Below are 21,648 nucleotides of genomic sequence, written 5' to 3'. Positions count from 1 at the left end.
ATGGACGCCGCGGACCTGAAACACTACCTCGCCGATGCGCCTCCCACCATTGTGCGGTTGGAGATTGAGAAGCACTTCGAGCCTCTGTCGGACCAGCAGAAGAGATATGCGCACTTCATCAGCAGGTACGTGGTACACCACCCAGCTCGCCCTCGCTCACGTGAGCATCACGGCCCTATATGTGCATGCACTAACACCGGAACAGAGCTGCGTGGGCGGGCACCCGCATCGTTCTCCGGTGCGTCTCGCCAGAGTCGGAGTCCATCTTCGACTTCATCCTAGCCCTGCACAAGAGCTCGGGAGGCGACTGGAAAGCCCTGCAGGCCAAGGCCGGCATCTCTGATGAAGAGCTCGACCAGTTCCTGCAGTATGCCGCCCAATTCCTCGGAAACAACGGCAACTACAAGAGCTTTGGTGACGCCAAGTTTGTTCCGAGATGCTCGGAGTCGGCCTTCACTGCTCTGGCAGCTACGTCCCCTGAGGCGGACGGCTTCTACAAAGCCACCAAGGGCGCCATCTTCTCCAGCCAGCCTTCCTCTGTCATGCATCTTGGATACCCAGAGAACGGTCACATGACCACGTACTACCCCAACTCACCAGACATCCTGCAGTCTGAGATCGAGGCCGTCTCTGCCTGGATGGGGGCCAAGGGCCTGCTGCCGGAGAACACGCGAGTCACCAAGACCAAGGACGGAGTGTTCGAGATTCTGATCGCCTCGGCAAACACTACTGTGCCAAGTGAAGGCGGTGACATTGGAAAGGAGACTACATACTCTATCACCGATGGGCCTCTGGCGGGCAAGACCATCAAGCTGGTGTACGGTGACTATTCCAAGGAGATGGCGCTCATCACCGAGAACATCAAGAAGGCCGCGGAGAATGGCGACAACGAGACACAGAAGAACATGTACAACGCGTATGCCAAGTCATTTGAGACTGGCTCGCTTCTGGACTTCAAGGACTCCCAGCGCTTCTGGATTCGGGACAAGGGCCCGATGGTCGAGTCCAACATCGGATTCATCGAGACGTACAGAGATCCGGCGGGTATCCGAGGTGAATGGGAAGGCTTTGCTTCGATTGTCAACCTCGAGAGAACAAAGGCGTTTGGCGATCTAGTCAATGCCGCCCCGTCCCTGATTCCCCTTCTGCCCTGGGGCAAGGACTTCGAGAAAGACAAGTTCCTGGCCCCTGACTTCACTTCACTGGAGGTCCTTACTTTTGCTGGCTCCGGTATCCCCGCTGGTGAGTCTTTTGATATACACAATTCATCGTTAACGTCAGACTAATTTGTCTACTAGGTATCAACATCCCTAACTACGACGATATCCGACAAACAGAGGGTTTCAAGAACGTGTCTCTGGGCAACGTTCTGAGCGCCAAGGCCCCCAACGAGAAGATCCCCTTCATCGCGGAGAAGGATCTCGAGTTGTTCAGGAAGTACCGGGACGACGCCTTCGAGGTGCAGGTCGGGTTACACGAGCTGACCGGTCACGGCTGCGGTAAGCTGCTGCAGGAGACGTCCCCCGGTGTCTTCAACTTCGACAAAGAGAACCCGCCCATCTCGCCCCTGACCGGCAAGCCCGTGACCAGCTGGTACAAGCCCGGCCAGACCTGGGGCTCCGTCTTCGGCAGCCTGGCGGGCGCGTACGAGGAGTGCCGCGCCGAGCTCGTGGCCATGTACCTGGGCTGCGACTTCCCGACGCTCAAGATCTTCGGCTTCGGCGACGGCTCCGAGGATATGGACGGCGAGGCCGGCGACGTGCTCTACGCGTCGTACCTCTCCATGGCGCGCGCCGGCCTGGCCTCGCTCGAGATGTGGGATCCCAAGAGCCGCAAGTGGGGGCAGCCGCACTCGCAGGCGCGCTTCTCCATCTTCCAGTGCTTCCTGCAGGCGGGCGAGGGCTTCTGCACGCTCGAGCACAGCGGCGACGACGTCGCGGGCGCCGTCATCAACCTGGACCGGTCCAAGATCCTGACCGTGGGCCGCAAGGCCGTCGGCGACTACCTGCAGAAGCTGCACGTCTACAAGGCGACGGCGGACGTCGAGGCCGGCGGCGCCTTCTTCCTCGGCATGACCGAGGTCGACGCCGACTACTGGGGCCGCAAGGTCCGCGACGAGGTGCTGCGCGTCAAGCAGCCCCGCAAGGTCTTTGTCCAGGCCAACACCTTCCTCGACGAGCAGACGGGCAAGGTCTCCATCCGGCACTACGAGCCCACGCTGGAGGGCATCATCCAGAGCTTCGCCGAGAGGCAGGTCTGAGTCTCCCGAGTTGCTTTGTGGGGATGAATGGATGGACGGACGGATGGGGGGAGAGAGAGCATTGGTTCTGGGGATCGCATAGCGCATAAGGTCTAGCAAAACGGGAAAGAAAAACAAAAGGCAAAAAGAAGGAAACCAGTACACAGTAAGACGGGCGTGTCTAAAACATGACCAGCTTCAATACCACGGAGCATCGAATCGGGCAATGAAAAGAACGAAACCCCCCAGTTCTGTGCTGCAATAATTTGCACATCTCCCATGTGAACTCGATTGATACTGAGCGAAAGTAAAGTTGTCGCCGAAATCTGTCCGTCCACGAGACTGCAATGTCACGAGAGAAACCAAGAGCAGAGCGCTGTCCAGCTGTCGGGCTTGATCGGACCAAGATGTTTTGACGCTTGACTGAGCCACCGCTTCTGGTTCATGGTACGATGGAGAGATATGCCGTGCTTTCTATATTCTGAAATTTGGTGTGCATTGAACGGCGTACGATATCCTAGGTGAGTGGTCTATCGCTGTCGTCGGTAGATATCGCTCGGGGCAATACGAGGGGTGTGCGATGTTGTCAGTAGTCCTTGATGTCGACTCGGATCGATCGGATTGGCCTGGCAGTTAGCTTGGGACTGGGTCAGTACGTTTCACCTGGAACTGGCGGCAGACAGAGAGAAGGTAGCACTCAGTCACCATGGACAGATGGCATCAAAAAAAATCGAAGCACAGCACCATAGACCGAAAAAAGACACCGAGAGTTTGCCCAAACCCCATGAGGTTTTCATATGCTCTTTTGTTGACTTATGAACCTCATTACAGACGCCAGAATCAATGTGACCGATGACCGTCAACGTCCAGATGCAAGTGGCAAAGCCAGCCCAGTTTCCGCAGACACCTTTCAATCCGCGGCCTCTAAAAGAAGAAGTGTCGTGTCATTTCTCTTTGTCGCCCTCTTAAAGTAACAAACAACCCCGCGTTTCCCAAGTTCCGTTCCAGACGCTCGTTTTGGGAGCATCTACCACTTCATCTCGTGGGGCTTGTCACCCTTGCGCAGGCTGAAGGAGCTGGCCAGGTAGCTGGCAAGGAAGTCGACCTTCTTGATGTTGGCGAGCAGGGCCTTGTCGACAGTCTTCTGGTCAGCAGCTCGGCTGCTGCTGATCTCCTTCTTCTGTGGGCAGAGCACATCAGTATCCCGGGCCTGCGCTTTCTTTCTTCGTCTTCGGATTCGCTGTTCTCTTACCTGTGGCTTCTCTCCCTGCTTGAAGAAGGCCTCCTCACCAGCCTTGTCCTTGGACTTCTCGTGGGCAAAGTACTTGTCCGATGCGATCTCGTCAATCTTTGCCGAGTCGAGGCCAGCCAGGTCGATCTTGTAGGATGTGGCAATGACGTAGCGGGAGTTGACTCTGCGGATGGGGACACCGTTGATCTTGAAGGGGCCGGTGACGAGGAGGACACCCTGCTCGAGAGTCTTGAGGAGGACGACACGCTTGCCACGGAAGCGGCCAGCGAGCAGGATCAGGACGGTACCGGGCTGGAGGGACTTGCGAGGAGCCCAAGCGCGGATAGACTTGCGGACCTGTTGCAGACAAGATAATTAGCGACTGTTGGGTTTCTTTCTGGCTAATGTGCGTGCATGTGTATGGTCTGGCGGCATCGAGATGTCCAGAGTTTTGCGCCTGCCTGTCTGCCATGCCGTCCATTGTCGTCGTCGAATTGCGCCTCGCGAGAGTTCGCGTTTGTCGTGTTCCGTCCCTGCTCTTCTTTGTATCCTTGCGCTGGCAATCTGTATTGCACCTGTCCACCCATCTCTCTGGTCTTGGATCTTGCTGTGTTGCGTGTTTTTACATCCTCCCAAGGGCCAGGCAGGCAGGCAGGCACTCTCGCGAACTGGTACTCTGTGTGTATGTGTGCGTGTGCGTGTGACGGCACACTCATCGTGGTGAACAACAGCAACAACTTACAGTCTTGGGCTTGGACTCATCGTCGGCAGGGTACCACTTCTGGGCCTTCTGGGAGTGGTGAGGGACCTCCCGGGTCGACTTGCCAAACTTCTTGCTGGTCGGCTGCGACATGGTGAAGGCTGGCTGCTGTCGGTTGGGGGTTAGTTGGCGATGTGAGAGTTGGTCGTTGGGTGTTGAGTCTTCCAATATCTGGAGATCGTCAAAGTGGTCTGCTCCCGAATGCACACAGAAAAATCTTGTGGGTTCGTTTTACGCGATTAAGCCCTGCCCCGAAATTTGCCTGTGGCTTGGGGGGGACCAGACCTAGCGACAAAGCGGGGCCGGGGTTTTGGCTAGCGTCGCCCCAGCCACATCGGGGGGACTGGCACCTGGGAGCGCCGACACCAGCCACAGATTCTTTTCCCGTAGCGACTAGCCTATCACGGATAACCAGACATCGAGACAACCGCAAGTCGGTTATGTCACCAGGCCCCCGGCAAGGAAAAAGAGGCCCAAGCTCCTCCAGTTTCCAGGCCCTTTGGTGCTTTGTCCCCTCCGGCTCCCGCTGGAGGCGCCTCGAGCCCGCTGGAGTCCAGCGCAAGGCAGCGCCAGCGCAACGTAAGGTACGACAGCTCCCCGGCAGCCTTGCACCCGTCGGACGTCTTCTCTGTAACTCGGCCAGTAACTTGACCATTTCCAAGCAAACCACCTCCCATCCCTCAGCTCCCCATTGCACCGTTGCAGCTCACCACTACAGACTACAATCCACAGTTCCCAGAGCACAAACAGTCAGACGGACCGAAGGAGCACAGTGCACGCACTCCCGGTGACTACGTGTCTCGTCAACTCCTCGTACACCACCACGTCTTGATCCCCGAGGCACCAACCCCCGACCTCGCCAACATGTCCATCTCTCCCATCATAACGTTCAAGGCCGGAATATGCGAAGTGGATGTTGGTCACAAGAAGTCCGGACCCCTAATCTCCGGGGCGCCATGCTGACTGTCAACCATCTAGTCGTCTTCGAGGCCCTACAAGGTCACTGCCAAACCCGAGCCCGGCTATGTCTACCTCTACTCTGAAGACGGTAAGTCCAAAGCGTTCGCGTCACCGTGTCCAACCCCCCACCACTGCTGACCCTCGACTATACAGACCTCGTCCATTTCTGCTGGCGAGAGCGGAGTGCACCACTAGACGCCCCCGAACTGGACCTCACCATGGTTCCTACCGACGGCCACTTCCTCCCCTACGAGTCCAGCAAGCAGAGCCGGGCTTCGGCCAAGACGAATGGCCGCGTTTTCGTCCTCAAGTTCATGTCTTCGTCACAGCGCTACATGTTCTGGATGCAGTCGAAACCTCAGGGTCGCAACGGCGACCCCGCCTGGTTCAGCCCGAGGGACCTGAAGATCGGCCAGCTCGTTCACGCCCTGCTGCAGGGCGAGGAGGTAGACGTTCAGGAGGAGCTCTCTGCCGTTGTCAACACCGACGACGACACCCGCCGCGACGACGATGACGAGACCATGGAAGACGTGGAGGGCCACGGCGACCACAACGACCCCCACAGCGGGGGTGCTGGCGGCGCCGGCCCGGGTGCCACCGGCGGCGATGTACGCGAGGAGGGAGAGGGCGCCAGAGAGGGCGGTGCAGACGGCGCTAGAGCGTAGGTGCACCTCTTATTCATGTTTGCCGGCGTTACGAGAGGGCCATTGTGCAGGGAGACCTGTGTTTTTTTTTTTTTTTGGTCTGCTGTGATGGGTCGTTGCCAGAGTGGCGAGCTGGGAGACTCTGGTTGGGGTCGCCATGTACGCTTAGAGCACCACAGTCGACGAATGCTTGGGGTTGCATAGATGTCAAGCTTGCACAATAAAAAAGAAAGATCAGAATCTAGGCTAACGCGCGATGTCTATCTAGTGCTGCCGGTGGCAATGTGGACGCAGCAACCGCGGTGAGAAACTTCCTGGACTCGTTGAAGGGCGGCGCAGGTGGTGCCGGTGGTGCGAGCCAGGGAGAAGGGAAACTATACCCCATGCTATCCGACCTTCTCACGCCACCCGTCACAGTGCCCATGGCGAGAGACGCTTCGGAGGAGCAGATCGACGAGCTCCTCAGCTTCCTCCCTCCCTCGGTGCTCATCTTGTCACAGCAAGCCGACTCGGTAGATGCGTCGACAGAGCCCACACCCGACGCCATAGAAGCGGCCAGGCAAGCCATGAGCCTCGGCCAGAAGAAGGCGCTCCTCGAGAAGGTCCTCCGCAGTCCGCAGTTCCACCAGAGCACGAGCAGTCTGACCATGGCCTTGCGAGACGGCGGCCTGCCCAGCATTGCCGAGGCGCTGTCGATCAAGGTGGAAAACAACGGCTACATGAAGGGAAGCAGCATGCCCCTCGGCGGCGGGGATGCGGTGGAGGCTTTCGTCGAGGGCGTCAAGAAGACGGTCGAGAAGAAGTAGATGAAACGCGAACTACTTGGCGAATAGGGCGTTTGTGCTTGTACATAATTACACATGAGGCTCAAACCAGCAGTCTGTCTCCTCTGTTTGGGCTTGCCATCAGGACAACGTTTTAGACGGTCAACACCCCGAGTGTATTTATCACGAATTGCTAGACCGCGGGAATAGATGATAGCGAGGCTCGACCAGTGTCCCGCATTGCACATTACCATGCCCCGGTGATCCACATTACTCACATCCATGATGGACACTCATGTCTTCGGGCAGTTCGAACTCAAAATCCCACGAGCACGAGCATGGGCACGCATTCGGCGCGAGGAACAAAGTCGATTATACACAAGACAACCTTTGGTCTACGTGCTAGTATAAGCTGAAGGTCCGGGTTATACTCCAATCGCATCGTTATTGGCCCTAGCTCCAGATGCGTAGACCCCACGTCACCCCTGCCTCCACCCTACGCAAAGCCAAGCCGTGCCAACCAACCAGTGCCCTGCGTGCCGTCGCCGTTCGTCCATGTGTCGAGGTAGCCTAGCGAAGAACTTACATACAGTAGGTACCTGACTTACATACATTGATACCCACCCCAACCGCTAGACTGCTATTTCGCATCTACAGCTCCAGAACTCGATGCAGATACAAGAGCAGCTTGACTAGGCAAGAAAAAAAAAAAAACACCCAAGCCCAGGCGCACTTCCGCAAAGCCCACCCGCTGCTTCGCGTCGCCTCGCCCGAGCTGCCGCCAGGATGGCAGCCGCAGCCCCGAGCCTGTCCTTCCCCACCAACCCGGACGACTTCGACAAGGACGACCGCATCTCCTTCTCGCGGCTCGAGAACAAGCACATCGCCGTGCAGGACGACGGCACCGAGTTCGAGTTCGACCGCCAGCTGAAGCGCTGGATCCTCACGGTTGACGAGGACGAGTATGCCGCACAGCAGCGCATGTACGGCGGCGGCGCCGCTGCCGACGACGACAACAACTCCCCGGACCCGGCCGACGCCACGGCCAGCAACGGGAAGCGCAAGCGTCTGACCAAGGAGGAGCGCGACCAGGCGCGCAAGAAGCACAAGGCGCCGCCCCAGCCGCGGCAGAACACGGCCATCTACGTGACGGGGCTGCCGGCCGACGCCACGCTGGACGAGGTCCACGACGTCTTCAGCCGCAAGTGCGGCGTCGTGGCCGAGGAGATCGACAGCGGCCGCCCGCGCATCAAGCTGTACACGGACGCCGACGGGAACTTCAAGGGCGACGCCCTCGTCGTCTTCTTCAAGCCCCAGAGCGTCGACATGGCCATCATGCTGCTCGACGACACCGACTTCCGCTACACGGCCAGCGGCCTGCCCACCGGCCGCATGCGCGTCCAGGCCGCCGACAGCAGCTACAAGAAGACGCAGCACGACGCCGGCGCCGAGGCCGGCGCCAAGACCGGCGCAGGCGGCCAGGAGGACGGAAGCGCGAACGGCGGTGCGCCGGCCGCGGCGGCACCGGCAGCTGCAGCAGCGCCGAAGAAGGACCACCGGGCGCGCGAGCAGGACAAGCAGAAGATCATCAAGCGGACGCAGAAGCTGGACGCCAAGCTGGCGGACTGGGACGACGACGACGTGCCGTACGCGGCGCAGCTGGAGAGCGCGGCGCCGCGCAAGGACAAGGTGGTGGTGCTGCGGCACATGTTCACGCTGCAGGAGCTGGACGAGGACCCGGCGGCCATGCTGGACATCAAGGAGGACATCCGCGAGGAGTGCGCCAAGCTGGGGCCCGTGACCAACGTGGTGCTGTACGACCTCGAGCAGGACGGCGTCGCCTCGGTCAAGTTCCAGAGCCCCCAGGCCGCCGAGGCCTGCGTCCGCCTCATGGACGGCCGCGCCTTCGACGGCCGCACCGTCCGCGCCACCTTCGCCACCGGCCGCGAGCGCTTCCGCAAGTCCGGCAAGGAGCACCCGGGCGAGGAGGAGGAGTGAGGGAAGCAAGGGAAGGAACTTGAGAAGAGAAATGAAGAAAGAATAGCCCTTCCAATGGACGCTGGAGGTCGTGGACCGACCTCGCCGGGTTAGATGGTCCCCGTAAAATGAAGGCGAAATCGAAAAGGGGTGAGGAGGTCAAGGTTGAGAGATCTTGTACGATGTATCAAATAAGCAGCTTTGTGTGTACGATACGATACCACTACCTGTCTGGCCGGGGCAACCCACGGGGACTGAGCAAGCTTGTCGGTTCACTGCGGCGGCTGCAAGCTAGTAATGCCACATGATATCCAATGGTGTTTTCTACCAAGAAGTTGGTATCTCAGCCGACTGTTATGCCTGGTCCAGTTGTTGAGCTTCTGAGACTGACTTTCCGAGTTTCATATCTCGCCTCCAGGCGTACTCTTCCGCTAGACTCCGATATATGTGCGTTGCTGCGACCAGCTACCTTAGTGAACATATGTGTCTTTGGATACAACACCCTGGTCCATGTTTCTAAGTATGTAAGGAATTTAGTCATCAACATTACCAGCACTCATTGATTCCTGTTGGAATTAGCACATGACCTATAGTATGTAGAACCACTTTCAGCTTGGGAAAGTTCTCAGTACTTGAGATTTTAACGTCAAACTGGAAGCATGCAAGCATGTCATCCCTCACCAATTTGACACATATCTTCTGTGGTAGAATCTTGATTTTGCAATTTGTTATATGACCTACGTACAGTCGTCCCCTCCCCTAACACGCCGTCCACCGGCTGGGCCGCTGCATCATCCTGCCTACGCCATGCCCAGCGTATCGATGTCCTCGCGCTTGGCCATGACCCACCAGCCGGCGGCCTCGATGATGCGGCACACGACGCGGACCTCGTCCAGGGTGCGCGGGGCGTAGACCATGACGAACTGGCTGGGGACGGGCATGCGCATCAGCCAGCCCTGCCAGGCCAGCGGGTGGCGCTGGCCCCAGCCCTTGGCCAGCACCTCCTTGACGTCGTCCGGGTGCAGGTTCATGTGCATCGAGTGGTCCGAGTTGTGGACGTGGCAGATCTCGCCCTGGCACGTGTTGTTGACGGGGAACCGCGCGAACAGCCCCAGCCCGTGCTTCTCGAAGCACGACGTCCCGATGCCGATGTCCTCGCCGTGCCGGCTGCCGTGCGCCTCGAGGATCTTCCGCAGCGCAACGTAGCATTCCCTCGAGCCGTGCTGGTCTACCTGTCTTTGCGGTGCGATCCCGGCCACTGTCGGCCGTGGGCCGCCCCGGTAGGGCAAAGGGTTGCTGCTCAGGATCCCCCAGGATGGTTTGCTGGTAGGATCTGGCCGTGGCGGCTCAAAGGGGTCTCTCAAGGCCCAGATCTTGAACCAATTGATGCGCAGGTAGCCCTGCACGGTAGCTGGGGTGCCCCCGGGGCCGAGCTTCAGGAAGTTGTAGTAATCGTTCTGGATATAGAGAAGTATGGGTGCGACCCCAACCAAAAGAGCAACGATGGAGGGCTGGAAGAAGTGCACGGTGAGGATGAGGGAGGTGGCAAGTGTGAAGATGGCAGGGCCGTCTAACGTGATGGACATGGGATCTTGTCTAAGCGCTACACGGATGGTCAGGCCATCGTTGTCACTTGAGGTTTCGACCACGGAGGTCATGGGTGTGGGTTGTGTCTGCGTCTGAGAAGTAGACATGATGTGGAGGATGATGTGTGCGTGTGTGTATGTCTGTGTGCACAGTTTCCAGGTGCATGTAAGTGAGAAGAGACGCAGGTATCTAGGAGAATGTCAAGAGAGACAGAATCGAGATTGAGCAAACCTTTGGCCTAATAGCATTACAAGGAAGCGAATGTCCTTCCGCTGGGAAGGAGAGCAGAAGAGGGGCTTCCTGTAACTTTTGTAGAAACTCCTGACAGGCAGGGTCGTGTCCGCTCATGGGTTGACGTCGGTTTGGCATTGTCGTGTGACGCTGCGGCTAAGAGAACTAATCCGTGACAAGCGTGGCCGTATAGCAACTCTGAGTGGCTGCTGGCTTTGCCCATCACCGATTACCGGTGTCCACATGCACTACTGAAGCGCCGCAGCTACTGCTATGGGGACCCAGGGCCGGTTCGAGAAGCAACGTGGGGAAACGAAAGCCTCAACGTCAGACTGACTATATGCTCTAGGGGGGAGGGACAAGATTTACCAGGCGGCCGATAGGATCCCGTTTTGCGTAGTACTTAGCCGTGGACGGCCTCCGCCCGAGGGCTCTGACACCGACAGCCGCCTGCCGCCATCAGTCAACGTCAACGGGCAAGCCAAGATGTGGAAAAGGCATTGTCCAGCCAGCAGACCGTGTCGTCCAAGTTGTCGAAATACTTGATACCTATATGTGAATGTTGTCGACAGCATGAATAAGGGCTTCCGTGGGGGGAGACGGCATGCGGACGAAGCAGACGGTGTACAACCAGACGGAGCGTGCCTATTACCCAAGCGTGATGCAATAGGCCAATACCGATTGCAGGTACCTGAAGCTATGTCGCCGTAGTCGGCTCACCTTTCCAGAGGTAGCCTACCCAAAGAGCTGTTCATGCAGGCGACATGTCAGCGCAAAGACAGTTGTGGTAACTTACAGTTGCCCCACGTATCGCCGCGGCGGGGCTCTGCCAGTTGGCTCGCGCTGCAATCGTGCCCGACAATCATCTTGCGGAAGCCGGATGTGGCCCCGGACATGACTCCGGTCTCTGGCCATGCGGTAGTCGGCCTTGTGATGTCCCAAGAGGGCATCCCGGGGACTGACCGACTTTCCCAGCCTGCGGGTCTGTAGACTGGTCAGATGCAGGTGACCTTTGAGCTCTCAGAGACATGAAGCGATTCCATGACCAGCGTGAAACTTCGTTTTCGATTCAGCTGAAAGGACCCCGTTATGGGATACCAGAATTGGAACGGGAAGTACAACCAATCTCAGTTGTAGACAATTGCTCAGGTGGATTCTTGTGACAATGGTAATCGACAGAGCCACACTCGTGTTATTCTACCCGGAAGTGTCTGGCTTTGGGTCGACCACCCACATTCGACTTGGACTCTCACCGATACAGCTGCAGCAAGAAATGCAAGACAAAGAGCAAAGACTCGGGTCACCACGACGGATGTTTAGATATCGGGTTAGTGCAGTCCCTCCAGCTTGTGTTGTCCGTTGCACAACGTCAGATGTTGCGGATCCAGTAAAGGAGCGGGCATCGGCTGTGAGATTTATGGCTTTAGAGGTCTACGAGACAACCGTTCAACAGGAGTGGGCCCTCGAGAACCAGAATTTGTGGCAGAGATGCAAATTCGATAATGGCAAGCCAGCAAGATCTGTCTGGATTCAGGTGTTTTTAACAACCTTCATAATTATATTCCTCTAGCGTGGAAGTCGTCTGCACCTAAGTGTAAGACGAAAAGAAACAAGTTAAAAAATAAAATAAAATAAAGATAAAACCCCGCCTCCCAATTTGGGAGCACAAGTTTGGGCGCACTGGACTCCTTTGTGAGATATCGGGCGCTGTGGAACTGTGACCGTCGAGGATTGATGTCAGGTCAGACTCGACCTCTTTGTACACCACGACGAGGGGGTTGAGCGTGGTGGACGGGGTGGCACGGAATTGAACCTACGTACCGTAATACCGAGTTGGGTAAGGTTGTTGCTCATGACAACTCCTATTCTGGAGTGACAGGCCCTCTTTTCTGCGGCACAGCGATGCTGGGCTCGCCAAGGGCCGCTGGATCTAGACGCTGAGTGGACGCCAGGATGGGCTGGGTGGGCTCGATCTGGTCGACAGGGATGGGATTGGCGGCAGCCCAGCGCCGGCCTAAACAAGGCAGGTTCCAATCAATGCAATGCACTCAATACGTAACGCTGGAACTCGACGACCGTCGTTGAGCATACCGACTCTCACCACTTGCAGCTGTCAAAGGGAGGCTGTCACGTCTTCGTACCGAGAGAAGAACCCTGCGCGACCCTCCGACGGGCTCTGCTGAGGACTTACACGATATACACCACCCACCATCGATCCTCGAACAGCTCCCTCCCCCGACGCCGGCGAGACAGGACCGTCTCCTGTATATTGAAGAAAAGCTGCGTGGCGCGACAGGCTGGCTCTGCTCCATTCCCAGACCTCAATCCCGGTCACGTACAAGACAGTGCTGGGCTTCTATTTGAAGTGCCACGAAACTCAAACTCACGGGCCGTCGCATAGCGCCTGCGCCCGCCATTCGAACGTTCGACTGTGCTCGGGCGGCTTATTGTAGGCCAGGAAGCCGAACTCAGAATGGGAGTCTTCTCCCTCAACCCCCAGGGCCCGCGCGACGGCGGGCGACAGTCCAAGCTGCCACTCCATGAGATGCCCTCCAAGGAACGCGACTCGAATGACTCCTACGACGACTCAGACTACGACGACGACTACTCGGCAACCTCGTCGCCCAGCCTAGGCAACTCCAGACACACATCGGCTTCGTTATCCGCGACGCCCATGCTGTCCAAACGAAGATTCACACTCCCCCGGCGGCCTGGTGGGCCAATGGGCTACCGGTTACCCAACAAGGTCGTCCGGTATCTATGTATGGGCCTTGTGACGATAATACTGCTGCTCATTTTCAGCCTAATACGCGCGAGCCAAACCGAGAACAAGAGAATATTGACAGGCGGCGTATACAAGCCACCAGCCGCGCCCCCGATATGGGAAGCGTACCCGTTCCTCACCAGATACTATGGCGGTGTCAGAAACCTGGTGCCGCTCCAGAAGAACACGCCAGAATATCCCCGCGCCGAAGACGAGCTTCCCCTCGACAAGCTCGCCTTCGTCAACTTTACCGAAAACACGGGCTTCGAGAAACGTGCCCTTCCCGAGAGCAAGGAGTTTGTGAACCACCCGAAAAGTGTTTTCCAAACAGCCCCCGAGAAGATTAACGAGTGTTTCCTGGACGCGGCCAACAAGCTGCGTGTCCCGCCGATTCGATACTACGAGGGGCGGCCCAATGGCTTCCCAGAAGCCGTACTTGGCTCGTATGACCTCGTTGGCTTCAACGAAGATATCTGCTACGAACGATACGGTAGATACGGCCCCTATGGCCTTGGCTACTCGCAGAGAAAAGGTGGGCTCGGCGTTGGCGAGCACGGCGAGAAAGAAGGCTCCGAATCAACCTGGTCCAAGGTGCCCCAGGTCGACTGGAGAAAGATGGACTGGGCAGATGCTCAAAGACGTTGTTATCAGGCAAACACCGCTCGCTACAGCTCCCTGCCTGCGCGGCCCGCGCAGCCTCACGGCTTCTTCATTGACGAAGGGAATGCTACCTCGACTCTTTTTACGCGAGATACCATAACGGAACAGGCTGCAGCCGACGACAAGACCGCCGCCAAGTCTGGCAGTCAGGAGGTTGCGAAGAAGGTTGCGAGAACGGCAGTTGTCGTTCGAGTCTGGGATGAATACTTCTTCCGTGAGGACGACCTCATGAACCTGCGGTCACTGATTACTGAATTATCCTTGGCTTCTGGCGGCCGATACGATGTCCACCTTCTGGTACAGGTCAAGAACGATGCTGCATATCCCATCTGGGCTGATTCCGCCATCTACGAACAGCGGATTCGGGATGTCATACCCGAGGAGTTCCAGGGGCTGGTCACCTTCTGGACGGAGACGCAGATGCTTGCTCTCTACCAAGGCATATACGACGTGTATGCCCGAGGTCCCGACTTGCCCGTTCATGGCGTCTACCGTGGGTTGGCCATGGCGATGCAGTACTTTGCATACCAGCACCCCGAGTATGAGTACTTCTGGCAGTGGGAGATGGACATCCGTTACACAGGACACTACTATGATCTCTTCTCCAAGGTCGAGAACTGGGCCAAGCAACAACCCAGAAAGGGGATGTGGGAGCGCAATGCTCGATTCTATCTCCCCTCAGTCCACGGTACCTGGGAGGATTTCCGACAGATGGCACGAGTGCAAGCAGAGATGGGCACTGTAGGTGCCGACAACATCTGGGAAAATGTCAACACAAAGGGCAAGGGCAAGCCGAAGGCATCCGCTTCTTCGCGTGGAGACAAGATCATCTGGGGGCCCGAACGACCGATGGAACAGGAAGATTGGTTCGAGACGGAGAACGACCCCATGCCAGAAACTTCATACGAGAAGGACAAGGACGTCTGGGGCGTCGGCGAGGAAGCCGAGTACATTGCCTTCAACCCCATGTTTGATCCGGAAGGGACCACCTGGGGTCTGGCAGACGACATCACGGGCTACAACACGACCCGCGCCAAACCCCCGCGCCGTACCCAGATCATCACCGCATCGCGCATGTCCCGCCGCCTGCTGCTGACCATGCACCGCATGACGGCCTTCAAGAAGCAGTTCGCCTTCCCGGAGATGTGGCCCGCGACCGTGGCGCTGCAGCACGGGCTCAAGGCCGTCTTCGTGCCGCACCCGCTGTACGTGGACCGCGAGTGGCCGACCAAGGTGTTCGCGCAGACGCTCAACAACGGCAAGAACGGCGCCAGCGGCGGGTCGCGCACCTCGGTCTTCGGCGACCGCGAGCACAACCTGCGCGGCCTCAGCTGGTTCTACGACTCGGGCTTCGCCCCCAACCTGTACCGCCGCTGGCTCGGGCTCAAGGTCAACAACGACGGCGGCGAGGAGTTCGAGCTCACCGCCGACAACACCAAGAACGGCTCCACCGTCTCCTTCATGCGCGGCGGCGAGGGCCGCATGTGCCTGCCCCCCATGCTGCTCCACCCCGTCAAGGGCGTCGAGCTGCCCGTCGAGGAGGTCCACGACGTGGCCGAGGTCCCCGAGTCGGACCCCGCTGCCTGATTTTTTCGGTTTTCATTATGAGCGAGCGGAGGACTTGTGTTTTTCCCGTCCTTTGTCTCGCGGTTCGCTGTGACGAGATGTCTTGGGCTCCTGGAAATGTACATGGCGTGTAAAATTGCGTTCGGCGTCCAAGGCGGATTCTGGGGAGTACATGGTCCTTTCCTCCCCACACACACGAAGAGGGAGGGTTTGTGAAGGGAGATCTTCTGTGCTATAGGATCACATATGTGGATATGGGGTGCATAATAGAGCATTTGTACATTGTTTGTCGCCTTGAATGGATATGCCGATGCCACGGCTCGGCTTGACCTGATTTGGCTCTGCCTTTCGAGAATGTGGTGCGTGTGCTGCGACATTCTTGTCCTTCGAATGGGATCGATCTGAAGTCGAGTATCCGCAATCTTGTTCAAGTGAACCTGCGAATACACCTTACAGGCCTCTTCCACCTTGGTACACGATAGAGACCACATGAGCTTTGATTCCCAGGCGAGGTGCAGTTGGTTCAATGGAGACACAACATGCCCCCGAACTATCGTCACAGGACACGCCGCAGAGCTCCCCTGACCCGAGAGACACGAGACCTGATATCCCGCCCACCAAACACCGCCTTCCGAACCGGAAGCGCCTAGGGCACGTAGTATGGACAAACCAAGAGCTGAGGATCAAACCCGTGACGTGGGTGATATGTAGCCAACCTATAGATAGATGCAGGTACCAGCCATACTGGCTCGCACTACACACATGCTTACATACATACACATAGTAAAATTTCCGAGATCCAGGACGCCATCCCGTAACCGTGCCGCAGAATCAACCCGTTGAAGGGCCGTCTTTCCCAATGATAAAATACTCTCTCCGAACATGGCCTCTCTGTCTCCATTTCTCCACATTCTCGTTACTGCTTTCGCCCCCTTAGACACTGGGTGTCTTCTTCCCCGCCCTCCTTTCCATCCACCACTTGTCCTGCCCGGCCGCCCGGCCTCACGCTGGCGCGGCGCCCTTGTGGTACTTGCTGGGCACGAAGGGCATCTTGGCCACGGTGGCCTTGCGGGCGCGGCCGCGCACCTTGACCTGGACCTCGGTGCCGGCCTTGTACAGGCCGTCGCGGATGTAGCCCATGGCGATGTTGCGGCCCAGCGTCGGCGACGGGCAGCCGCTGGTGACGACGCCGACCGCGTTGCCGTCGGTGTCGACGATCTCGGCGCCCTCGCGGGCCGGCGCCCCGTCGACCACCAGCCCGACGCGGCGGCGCTCGACGCCCGCCCCGCCCTTGGACTTGGGCTTGAGCTGGGGCAGGATGACCTCAGCGCCGTGGAAGGCGCCGGCGGCGGGGTCGGTGGCGTCGCGGCGGTCCTTGCCGATGACCCAGGACAGGGCGGCCTCGACCGGGGTGGTGGTGTCGTCGAGGTCGTGGCCGTAGAGGCACATGCCGGCCTCGAGGCGCAGGCTGTCGCGGGCGCCGAGGCCGGCGAACTGCAGGCGGTCCGGGCCGGCGGCGTCGAGCAGGGCTTCGGTCACGGCGACCGTGTCGTCCGGGTGGATCGAGATCTCGAAGCCGTCCTCGCCCGTGTAGCCGCCGCGCGAGACGAGCACGGGCTGGCTGAGCTCGCGGCCGCCGCCCACGCGCACCATGACGAAGCGGCTCTGGCCGAAGTAGAGCTCGCGCAGCGCGGCCTCGGACGGGGCGACCAGGATTTCAGACAGGATGTCCTCCGACAAGGGCCCCTGCAGGGCGACGAGGCCCCAGCCGTCGAGGACCTCGTGGTCGACCTTCTTGGCGCCGCCCTCGCCCTCCCACTGGGCGAGCTGCTCGCCCAGGTAGGCCAGGTCCTTGTCGCGGCAGGCGGCGTTGGTGACGACGTAGAAGAGGTCGTCGGCGAGCTTGGTGACGATGGTGTCGTCGACGATGCCGCCGGTGGCGGGCCACAGCAGGGTGCTCAGGGTGCTCTGGTGGACGGGCAGGGTGCGGAGCGAGGCCGGGGTGACGCGCTGCAGGAAGTCGAGGGCGCCGGGCCCGGAGAAGCGGTGCTGGACCATGTGGCCGACGTCGAAGAGCGAGGCGTGCGAGCGCGTGAAGTGGTGGCTGGCCGACACGGACAGCGAGGCGTACTGCACGGGCATGTGGAAGCCGCCGAAGGGCACCATCTTGGCGCCGTGGGCCAGGTGCAGGTCGTAGAGCGGCGTCTTCTTCAGAGGCTCGGAGGAGGATGCCGAGGCGTCGGCGTAGTGCCGCCGCTGCTGGGTCTGGACCGAGACATGCCGAGCGCTCAGGGACGGCAGACGAGCGGGGCGCCGCTGACGGGGCGCGGGTGCCGCTGCTGCTGAGGAGCTCGTCGAAGCCGGGGATGTGTTGGCGGTTGTGGTGGCGGTGATGGTCGAGAGAGGCCGAGAGCGAAGTGCGAGGGGCTGCGGTAACCGCGGGGTCGGCAGGGCTGCCGCAGCTCGGCGGCCTCTGGGTAGAGCTCGGGCAAGCTTCATCTTGGGCAATTGGGGGTCGGCCTGGGGTTTCTAGGAGAGAAAGTAGCCCGAGGCCTTCGAATTGGGAGAAATCCGTGGATATGGTACGCCAGAAGGGCGTGGCATGTGTCGGCCGGCAGCTCGCCAGCTCAGGTCGCCAGCTCGGCTAGCTAGCCGGCGCCGCGGCCCCCGATAGCGGGGTGGAGCTCCGATAACCACTGGTGCACGCGCTGCTTATACTGTACTATATACGTACACCGACACGCAGGACGATATGCCCAGTCACGGAAATGACAATGGCTGCCCTAGGGCGATAGACTAACCGGCCTAGGAACAGGATGACTATCTCGTGGAACTCCTGCTTACCAGGGCGCCATACCTACTTGGTAGAGTAGGCACGGCCTGGGTCCCGATACCAAGGTAAATAACCTGGTCTTGATTCGGGCAAGTTACCCGTTCGTCCTGAAAGCAAAGCCACATGGCGCCCGTGCTTCGAAGGAGCCAGAGCCAAGTTTCCCACGGGCCACCTGTTCACCGGCTTATCTACCTTGCGGCTTTGTCATTGTGAATCCTATGGCATTGAGTCCCGTGGACGGATGCCAATATAATACTTTGGTACTACTCACCACGGTCAAACGAGTTCAAGCGATTTGAACCTGCTAGGGACCCCCGGGCGGCCGAGCACACAAAACGCACACGCTGAAACGTAAATCATCTCATGTCATGTCACTACAGGTTCAGTTGACAACCGACACACAAGGTTCGCTGGGATCAATACTTTTGCATCTCGCAGGCTGCATGTTCCAGGACAGGCACAGCAACATCAGCCAAACTTTCCACCCGTCTGGTACGCGGCGCATTGGCAACATCAAACGTAGATCGCAAGGTCACGGCCAAGGTCGAGGTCAAGCAAGGCGTCCATGGTGTTCTACGGCAGCAGCCAACACCCGCCGCCATCTATCCGGAATCGAGGAGATCAAGTTGAGAGAGCATCTATTGGGACCACTAGCATACTCGCCCTCCTTTGTGCCATGAACTGAAACTCAGGAAAGGATCCTTTCTTTTTTGCTTCCCACAAACGTCAAATCGTACAGATTCCAACCCCCGGTACGCCCTCTCCCCTTTTTCTTCCCAAACCAAACTTCTGTACCTTCAATGCAGACAGACCAGGAGCTGTGTCAAGAGGGGGTTAGGTTCGAGCTCCCACGGTGGAGAGCCCACTGTGACGAGGTAGAAGACGCGGGAACGGCGGGAAATATAAAAAAAAGGGGATTCGTGATTTATGGACTATATTGGATCGCTCCGGGCCCACTGGCCTTGCGCGTTACAACCAAGCCGTGATGAATGAGCGAGAAAAACCGGTACGCGTGAAATGAGGCAATGTTGGTTGACGTCTACTTGCTACGGCTACTTTACTGGTGTCCAGCCTTGCGCAGAGTAGTGGCGAGCCACTCAAGACCCTCGTACAGACCATCACCAGAAGTAGCGCAAGTGGATTGGATGTACTGGAAAGAGAAGACAAGGTCAGCAGGGAGCCCGGAACTGGAGGGCGTGACGGGTCACCCGAGGAAAACTTACCCAGGCACGCTGTCTCAAGCTGTGGAGGCCGAGCTTGTCGGTAATCTCGGCGGCGTTCATGGCGTTCTGTAGAATATCATCAGTAAACATGTCGCCGTCGCATCAGCCTTTTCCTAGGGGGCGCGGGGGACGTACGGGCAAATCTTGCTTGTTGGCAAAGACCAGGAGAATGGCGTCCCGCAGCTCATCCTCGTTGAGCATGCGCTGCAGCTCCTCGCGGGCCTCGACGATACGATCGCGATCGTTGCTGTCGACGACGAAGATGATACCCTGGGTGTTCTGGAAGTAATGTCTCCACAGAGGACGGATCTTGTCCTGACCACCGACATCCCACACGGTGAACTGGATGTTCTTGTACTCAACGGTCTCGACGTTGAAACCTGAGAGGAGGGGGGGTTCGAATCAGCGGGCTGGCGGTCATGGGATTGAGGGCCAAGTCAGGACATACCAATGGTGGGGATGGTCGTGACGATTTCACCGAGCTTGAGCTTGTAGAGAATCGTGGTCTTTCCGGCGGCGTCCAAACCAACCATCAGGATTCTCATCTCCTTCTTCCCCCAGAGCTTGTCGAAAAGCTTGCTGAACTGGAAACCCATGATGGCGACGTGGGGATGTGATGCGCGACGAAAGGCGGTGGTATTAAGCTCGAGAGCGCCGTCTAGTATCTGAGCGGGGGGGGAGAGGCTTGGTCAGTCGCTGTTTGGTGGGCTGTACGGTAGACGACAAAGGGGAGGCGGAGATAAGGAGGGGTGGTTTGGGGATAGCGGTAGAGACAGGGACGAAGGAGGTTGAGCGAGCTGCAGATGGAATGATATTGTTTTTTCCACCCCTCGTTGGTGCAGCAGGCAGGGACTTTCTCGCCTTAGCTCAGGACAGAGTGGTCGAAACGTGACACGGCGCTATGATTCGCAAAGAGGTTGAATCTGTCCAGAACTGGGTTCCAGGCTGCCGCATTGAACGAGCAGGGCGGGCGATGGACCAGACACGGTGGAGCGAGCGCAGCCGGCACGAGGAACTTGATCCGCGACGATGATGGTAGAGGCTGGGGGATATAGAGTGTGGGCCGGTGACGGACGAGAAGGCTGAAGGCTGAAGGGGGGGCCCGTGATGGAGGCGGGAGGCGGGAGACGGGAGACGGGAGACAAGCAGGACGGGCAGAGAGAGGCACGGCACGCGCGCTCGCTTTGTGCGTGGTTTTGCGACGGGGCGCGGGCGTCGAGGGGATGCGCTGGGCGGGTGGGCGTACTTACTACTTGTCGACCGTTTGACAATGAGGCCTGCTCTTGACGAAGAGAAGGGCTCTGGTGCAATGCGATGCAAGTTCGTCGTTAGTCAAAAGGGGGGGGTTGCGGGTTGCGGGTTGCGGGTTGGCGGTTGGCGGGTGTTGATGTCGGTGAGGACAAGTCAGGTCAGATATGACAGGCAGCGGGTGGAAAAAGTGTTTATGCTTCGGCCGGGGGTTCGCCTTTTTGGGCTTGGGCTTTTGGGCTTTCTGGGACTTTTGGTGGTTCTGGTCTCTGGGTGGTGGCACTGCGGCAGAGGCTGGCAGTAGGCAAGCCTGGCAAAGTAAGGGTAGGGGGGGGAGAGTGGGCAGTGGGCAGTGGGCAGTGGGTAGTGGGTAGTGGGAAAAGGCCACAGGTGCGTTTGGCTTGGCCTTGGCCCTGACCTGCTTCATACCATAGGTACGTGCAGTCCCTCTCTCTCTCTCTCTCTTCTCACCCGACTTCAAACTAGTCCGTTTCCGAACTGGGCAGGGGGAAAGGAGACAGACAGACAGGCAGGCAGGCAGGAAATAAAATTGTGGGCTTGACGCGCTGCGGCAGGCGGCCGAACTCGATTCATTCATTCACTGGCTTGTGCTGTAAGGTTGACTGGCCTCGCTGGCGAGTTACCGGCCTGGCAGTGGCAACTTGCGTGGGCGATAAGTTCACTTCGTCGTGCATTCCGGCCAATGGCACGCGCTGAGGACACCTGGAGCTTGCTGGGCCTGCTGGGTACCTGGCCACTACACCGGGCGCCCGTGCCTCAGGCGGCTCTTATCCGTGACGAGGCACGCCAGACAGCGGCCACATTGAGGGACTCCCAGGCTGAACCACACCCCCGCAGCCACTCGAGCCCAGGGAGTCAGGGGTCGCCGCCATGGCCATGCCAGGTATCCCACAGGTACCCCCACCCCCCCTGGCGATTGGCGCTAGTCTCTCCTGAGCCG

The 21,648-nt window shown here is 58.7% G+C and overlaps 9 protein-coding genes across 9 annotated transcripts; 4 read left to right on the top strand and 5 right to left on the bottom strand.

Moving 5' to 3' along the window:
- On the top strand, window positions 1-2,260 carry JN550_006258 (uncharacterized protein; the record flags this gene model as incomplete). Its single annotated transcript, XM_049317977.1, has 3 exons — window positions 1-125; window positions 206-1,242; window positions 1,299-2,260. 3 exons carry the CDS (start codon window positions 1-3, stop codon window positions 2,258-2,260), a joined length of 2,124 nt encoding a protein of 707 aa, XP_049171818.1.
- Window positions 2,261-3,266: 1,006 nt separating this feature from the next.
- On the bottom strand, window positions 3,267-4,323 carry JN550_006257 (uncharacterized protein; the record flags this gene model as incomplete). Its single annotated transcript, XM_049317975.1, has 3 exons — window positions 3,267-3,419; window positions 3,492-3,827; window positions 4,213-4,323. 3 exons carry the CDS (start codon window positions 4,321-4,323, stop codon window positions 3,267-3,269), a joined length of 600 nt encoding a protein of 199 aa, XP_049171817.1.
- A 347-nt stretch (window positions 4,324-4,670) lies between these two features.
- JN550_006256 (uncharacterized protein) lies at window positions 4,671-6,640 on the top strand (the record flags this gene model as incomplete). The annotated part of the gene is made up of 5 exons (XM_049317974.1): window positions 4,671-4,814; window positions 4,915-5,145; window positions 5,209-5,278; window positions 5,344-5,851; window positions 6,103-6,640. The coding sequence occupies 5 exons, from the start codon at window positions 4,671-4,673 to the stop codon at window positions 6,638-6,640; spliced, it is 1,491 nt and encodes a 496-aa protein (XP_049171816.1).
- Window positions 6,641-7,384: 744 nt separating this feature from the next.
- On the top strand, window positions 7,385-8,596 carry JN550_006255 (uncharacterized protein; the record flags this gene model as incomplete). The annotated part of the gene is made up of 1 exon (XM_049317973.1): window positions 7,385-8,596. One exon carries the CDS (start codon window positions 7,385-7,387, stop codon window positions 8,594-8,596), a length of 1,212 nt encoding a protein of 403 aa, XP_049171815.1.
- A 779-nt stretch (window positions 8,597-9,375) lies between these two features.
- Window positions 9,376-10,269, bottom strand: JN550_006254 (uncharacterized protein; the record flags this gene model as incomplete). Its single annotated transcript, XM_049317972.1, has 1 exon — window positions 9,376-10,269. The coding sequence occupies one exon, from the start codon at window positions 10,267-10,269 to the stop codon at window positions 9,376-9,378; it is 894 nt and encodes a 297-aa protein (XP_049171814.1).
- Window positions 10,270-10,862: 593 nt separating this feature from the next.
- Window positions 10,863-11,289, bottom strand: JN550_006253 (uncharacterized protein; the record flags this gene model as incomplete). Its single annotated transcript, XM_049317971.1, has 3 exons — window positions 10,863-10,942; window positions 11,114-11,140; window positions 11,190-11,289. 3 exons carry the CDS (start codon window positions 11,287-11,289, stop codon window positions 10,863-10,865), a joined length of 207 nt encoding a protein of 68 aa, XP_049171813.1.
- Window positions 11,290-12,866: 1,577 nt separating this feature from the next.
- On the top strand, window positions 12,867-15,404 carry JN550_006252 (uncharacterized protein; the record flags this gene model as incomplete). Its single annotated transcript, XM_049317970.1, has 1 exon — window positions 12,867-15,404. The coding sequence occupies one exon, from the start codon at window positions 12,867-12,869 to the stop codon at window positions 15,402-15,404; it is 2,538 nt and encodes an 845-aa protein (XP_049171812.1).
- A 981-nt stretch (window positions 15,405-16,385) lies between these two features.
- Window positions 16,386-17,882, bottom strand: JN550_006251 (uncharacterized protein; the record flags this gene model as incomplete). Its single annotated transcript, XM_049317969.1, has 1 exon — window positions 16,386-17,882. One exon carries the CDS (start codon window positions 17,880-17,882, stop codon window positions 16,386-16,388), a length of 1,497 nt encoding a protein of 498 aa, XP_049171811.1.
- Window positions 17,883-19,273: 1,391 nt separating this feature from the next.
- On the bottom strand, window positions 19,274-20,035 carry JN550_006250 (uncharacterized protein; the record flags this gene model as incomplete). Its single annotated transcript, XM_049317968.1, has 4 exons — window positions 19,274-19,366; window positions 19,440-19,505; window positions 19,575-19,819; window positions 19,888-20,035. The coding sequence occupies 4 exons, from the start codon at window positions 20,033-20,035 to the stop codon at window positions 19,274-19,276; spliced, it is 552 nt and encodes a 183-aa protein (XP_049171810.1).
- Window positions 20,036-21,648: the final 1,613 nt, after the last annotated feature.

The sequence above is a fragment of the Neoarthrinium moseri genome (genome assembly GCF_022829205.1).
Source record: "Neoarthrinium moseri strain CBS 164.80 chromosome Unknown scaffold21_Wmoseri_CBS_16480, whole genome shotgun sequence".
NCBI lineage: Eukaryota > Fungi > Ascomycota > Sordariomycetes > Amphisphaeriales > Apiosporaceae > Neoarthrinium > Neoarthrinium moseri.
Note: the sequence above shows the minus strand (reverse complement) of the source record. Positions and strands in the feature narration are given on the sequence as shown.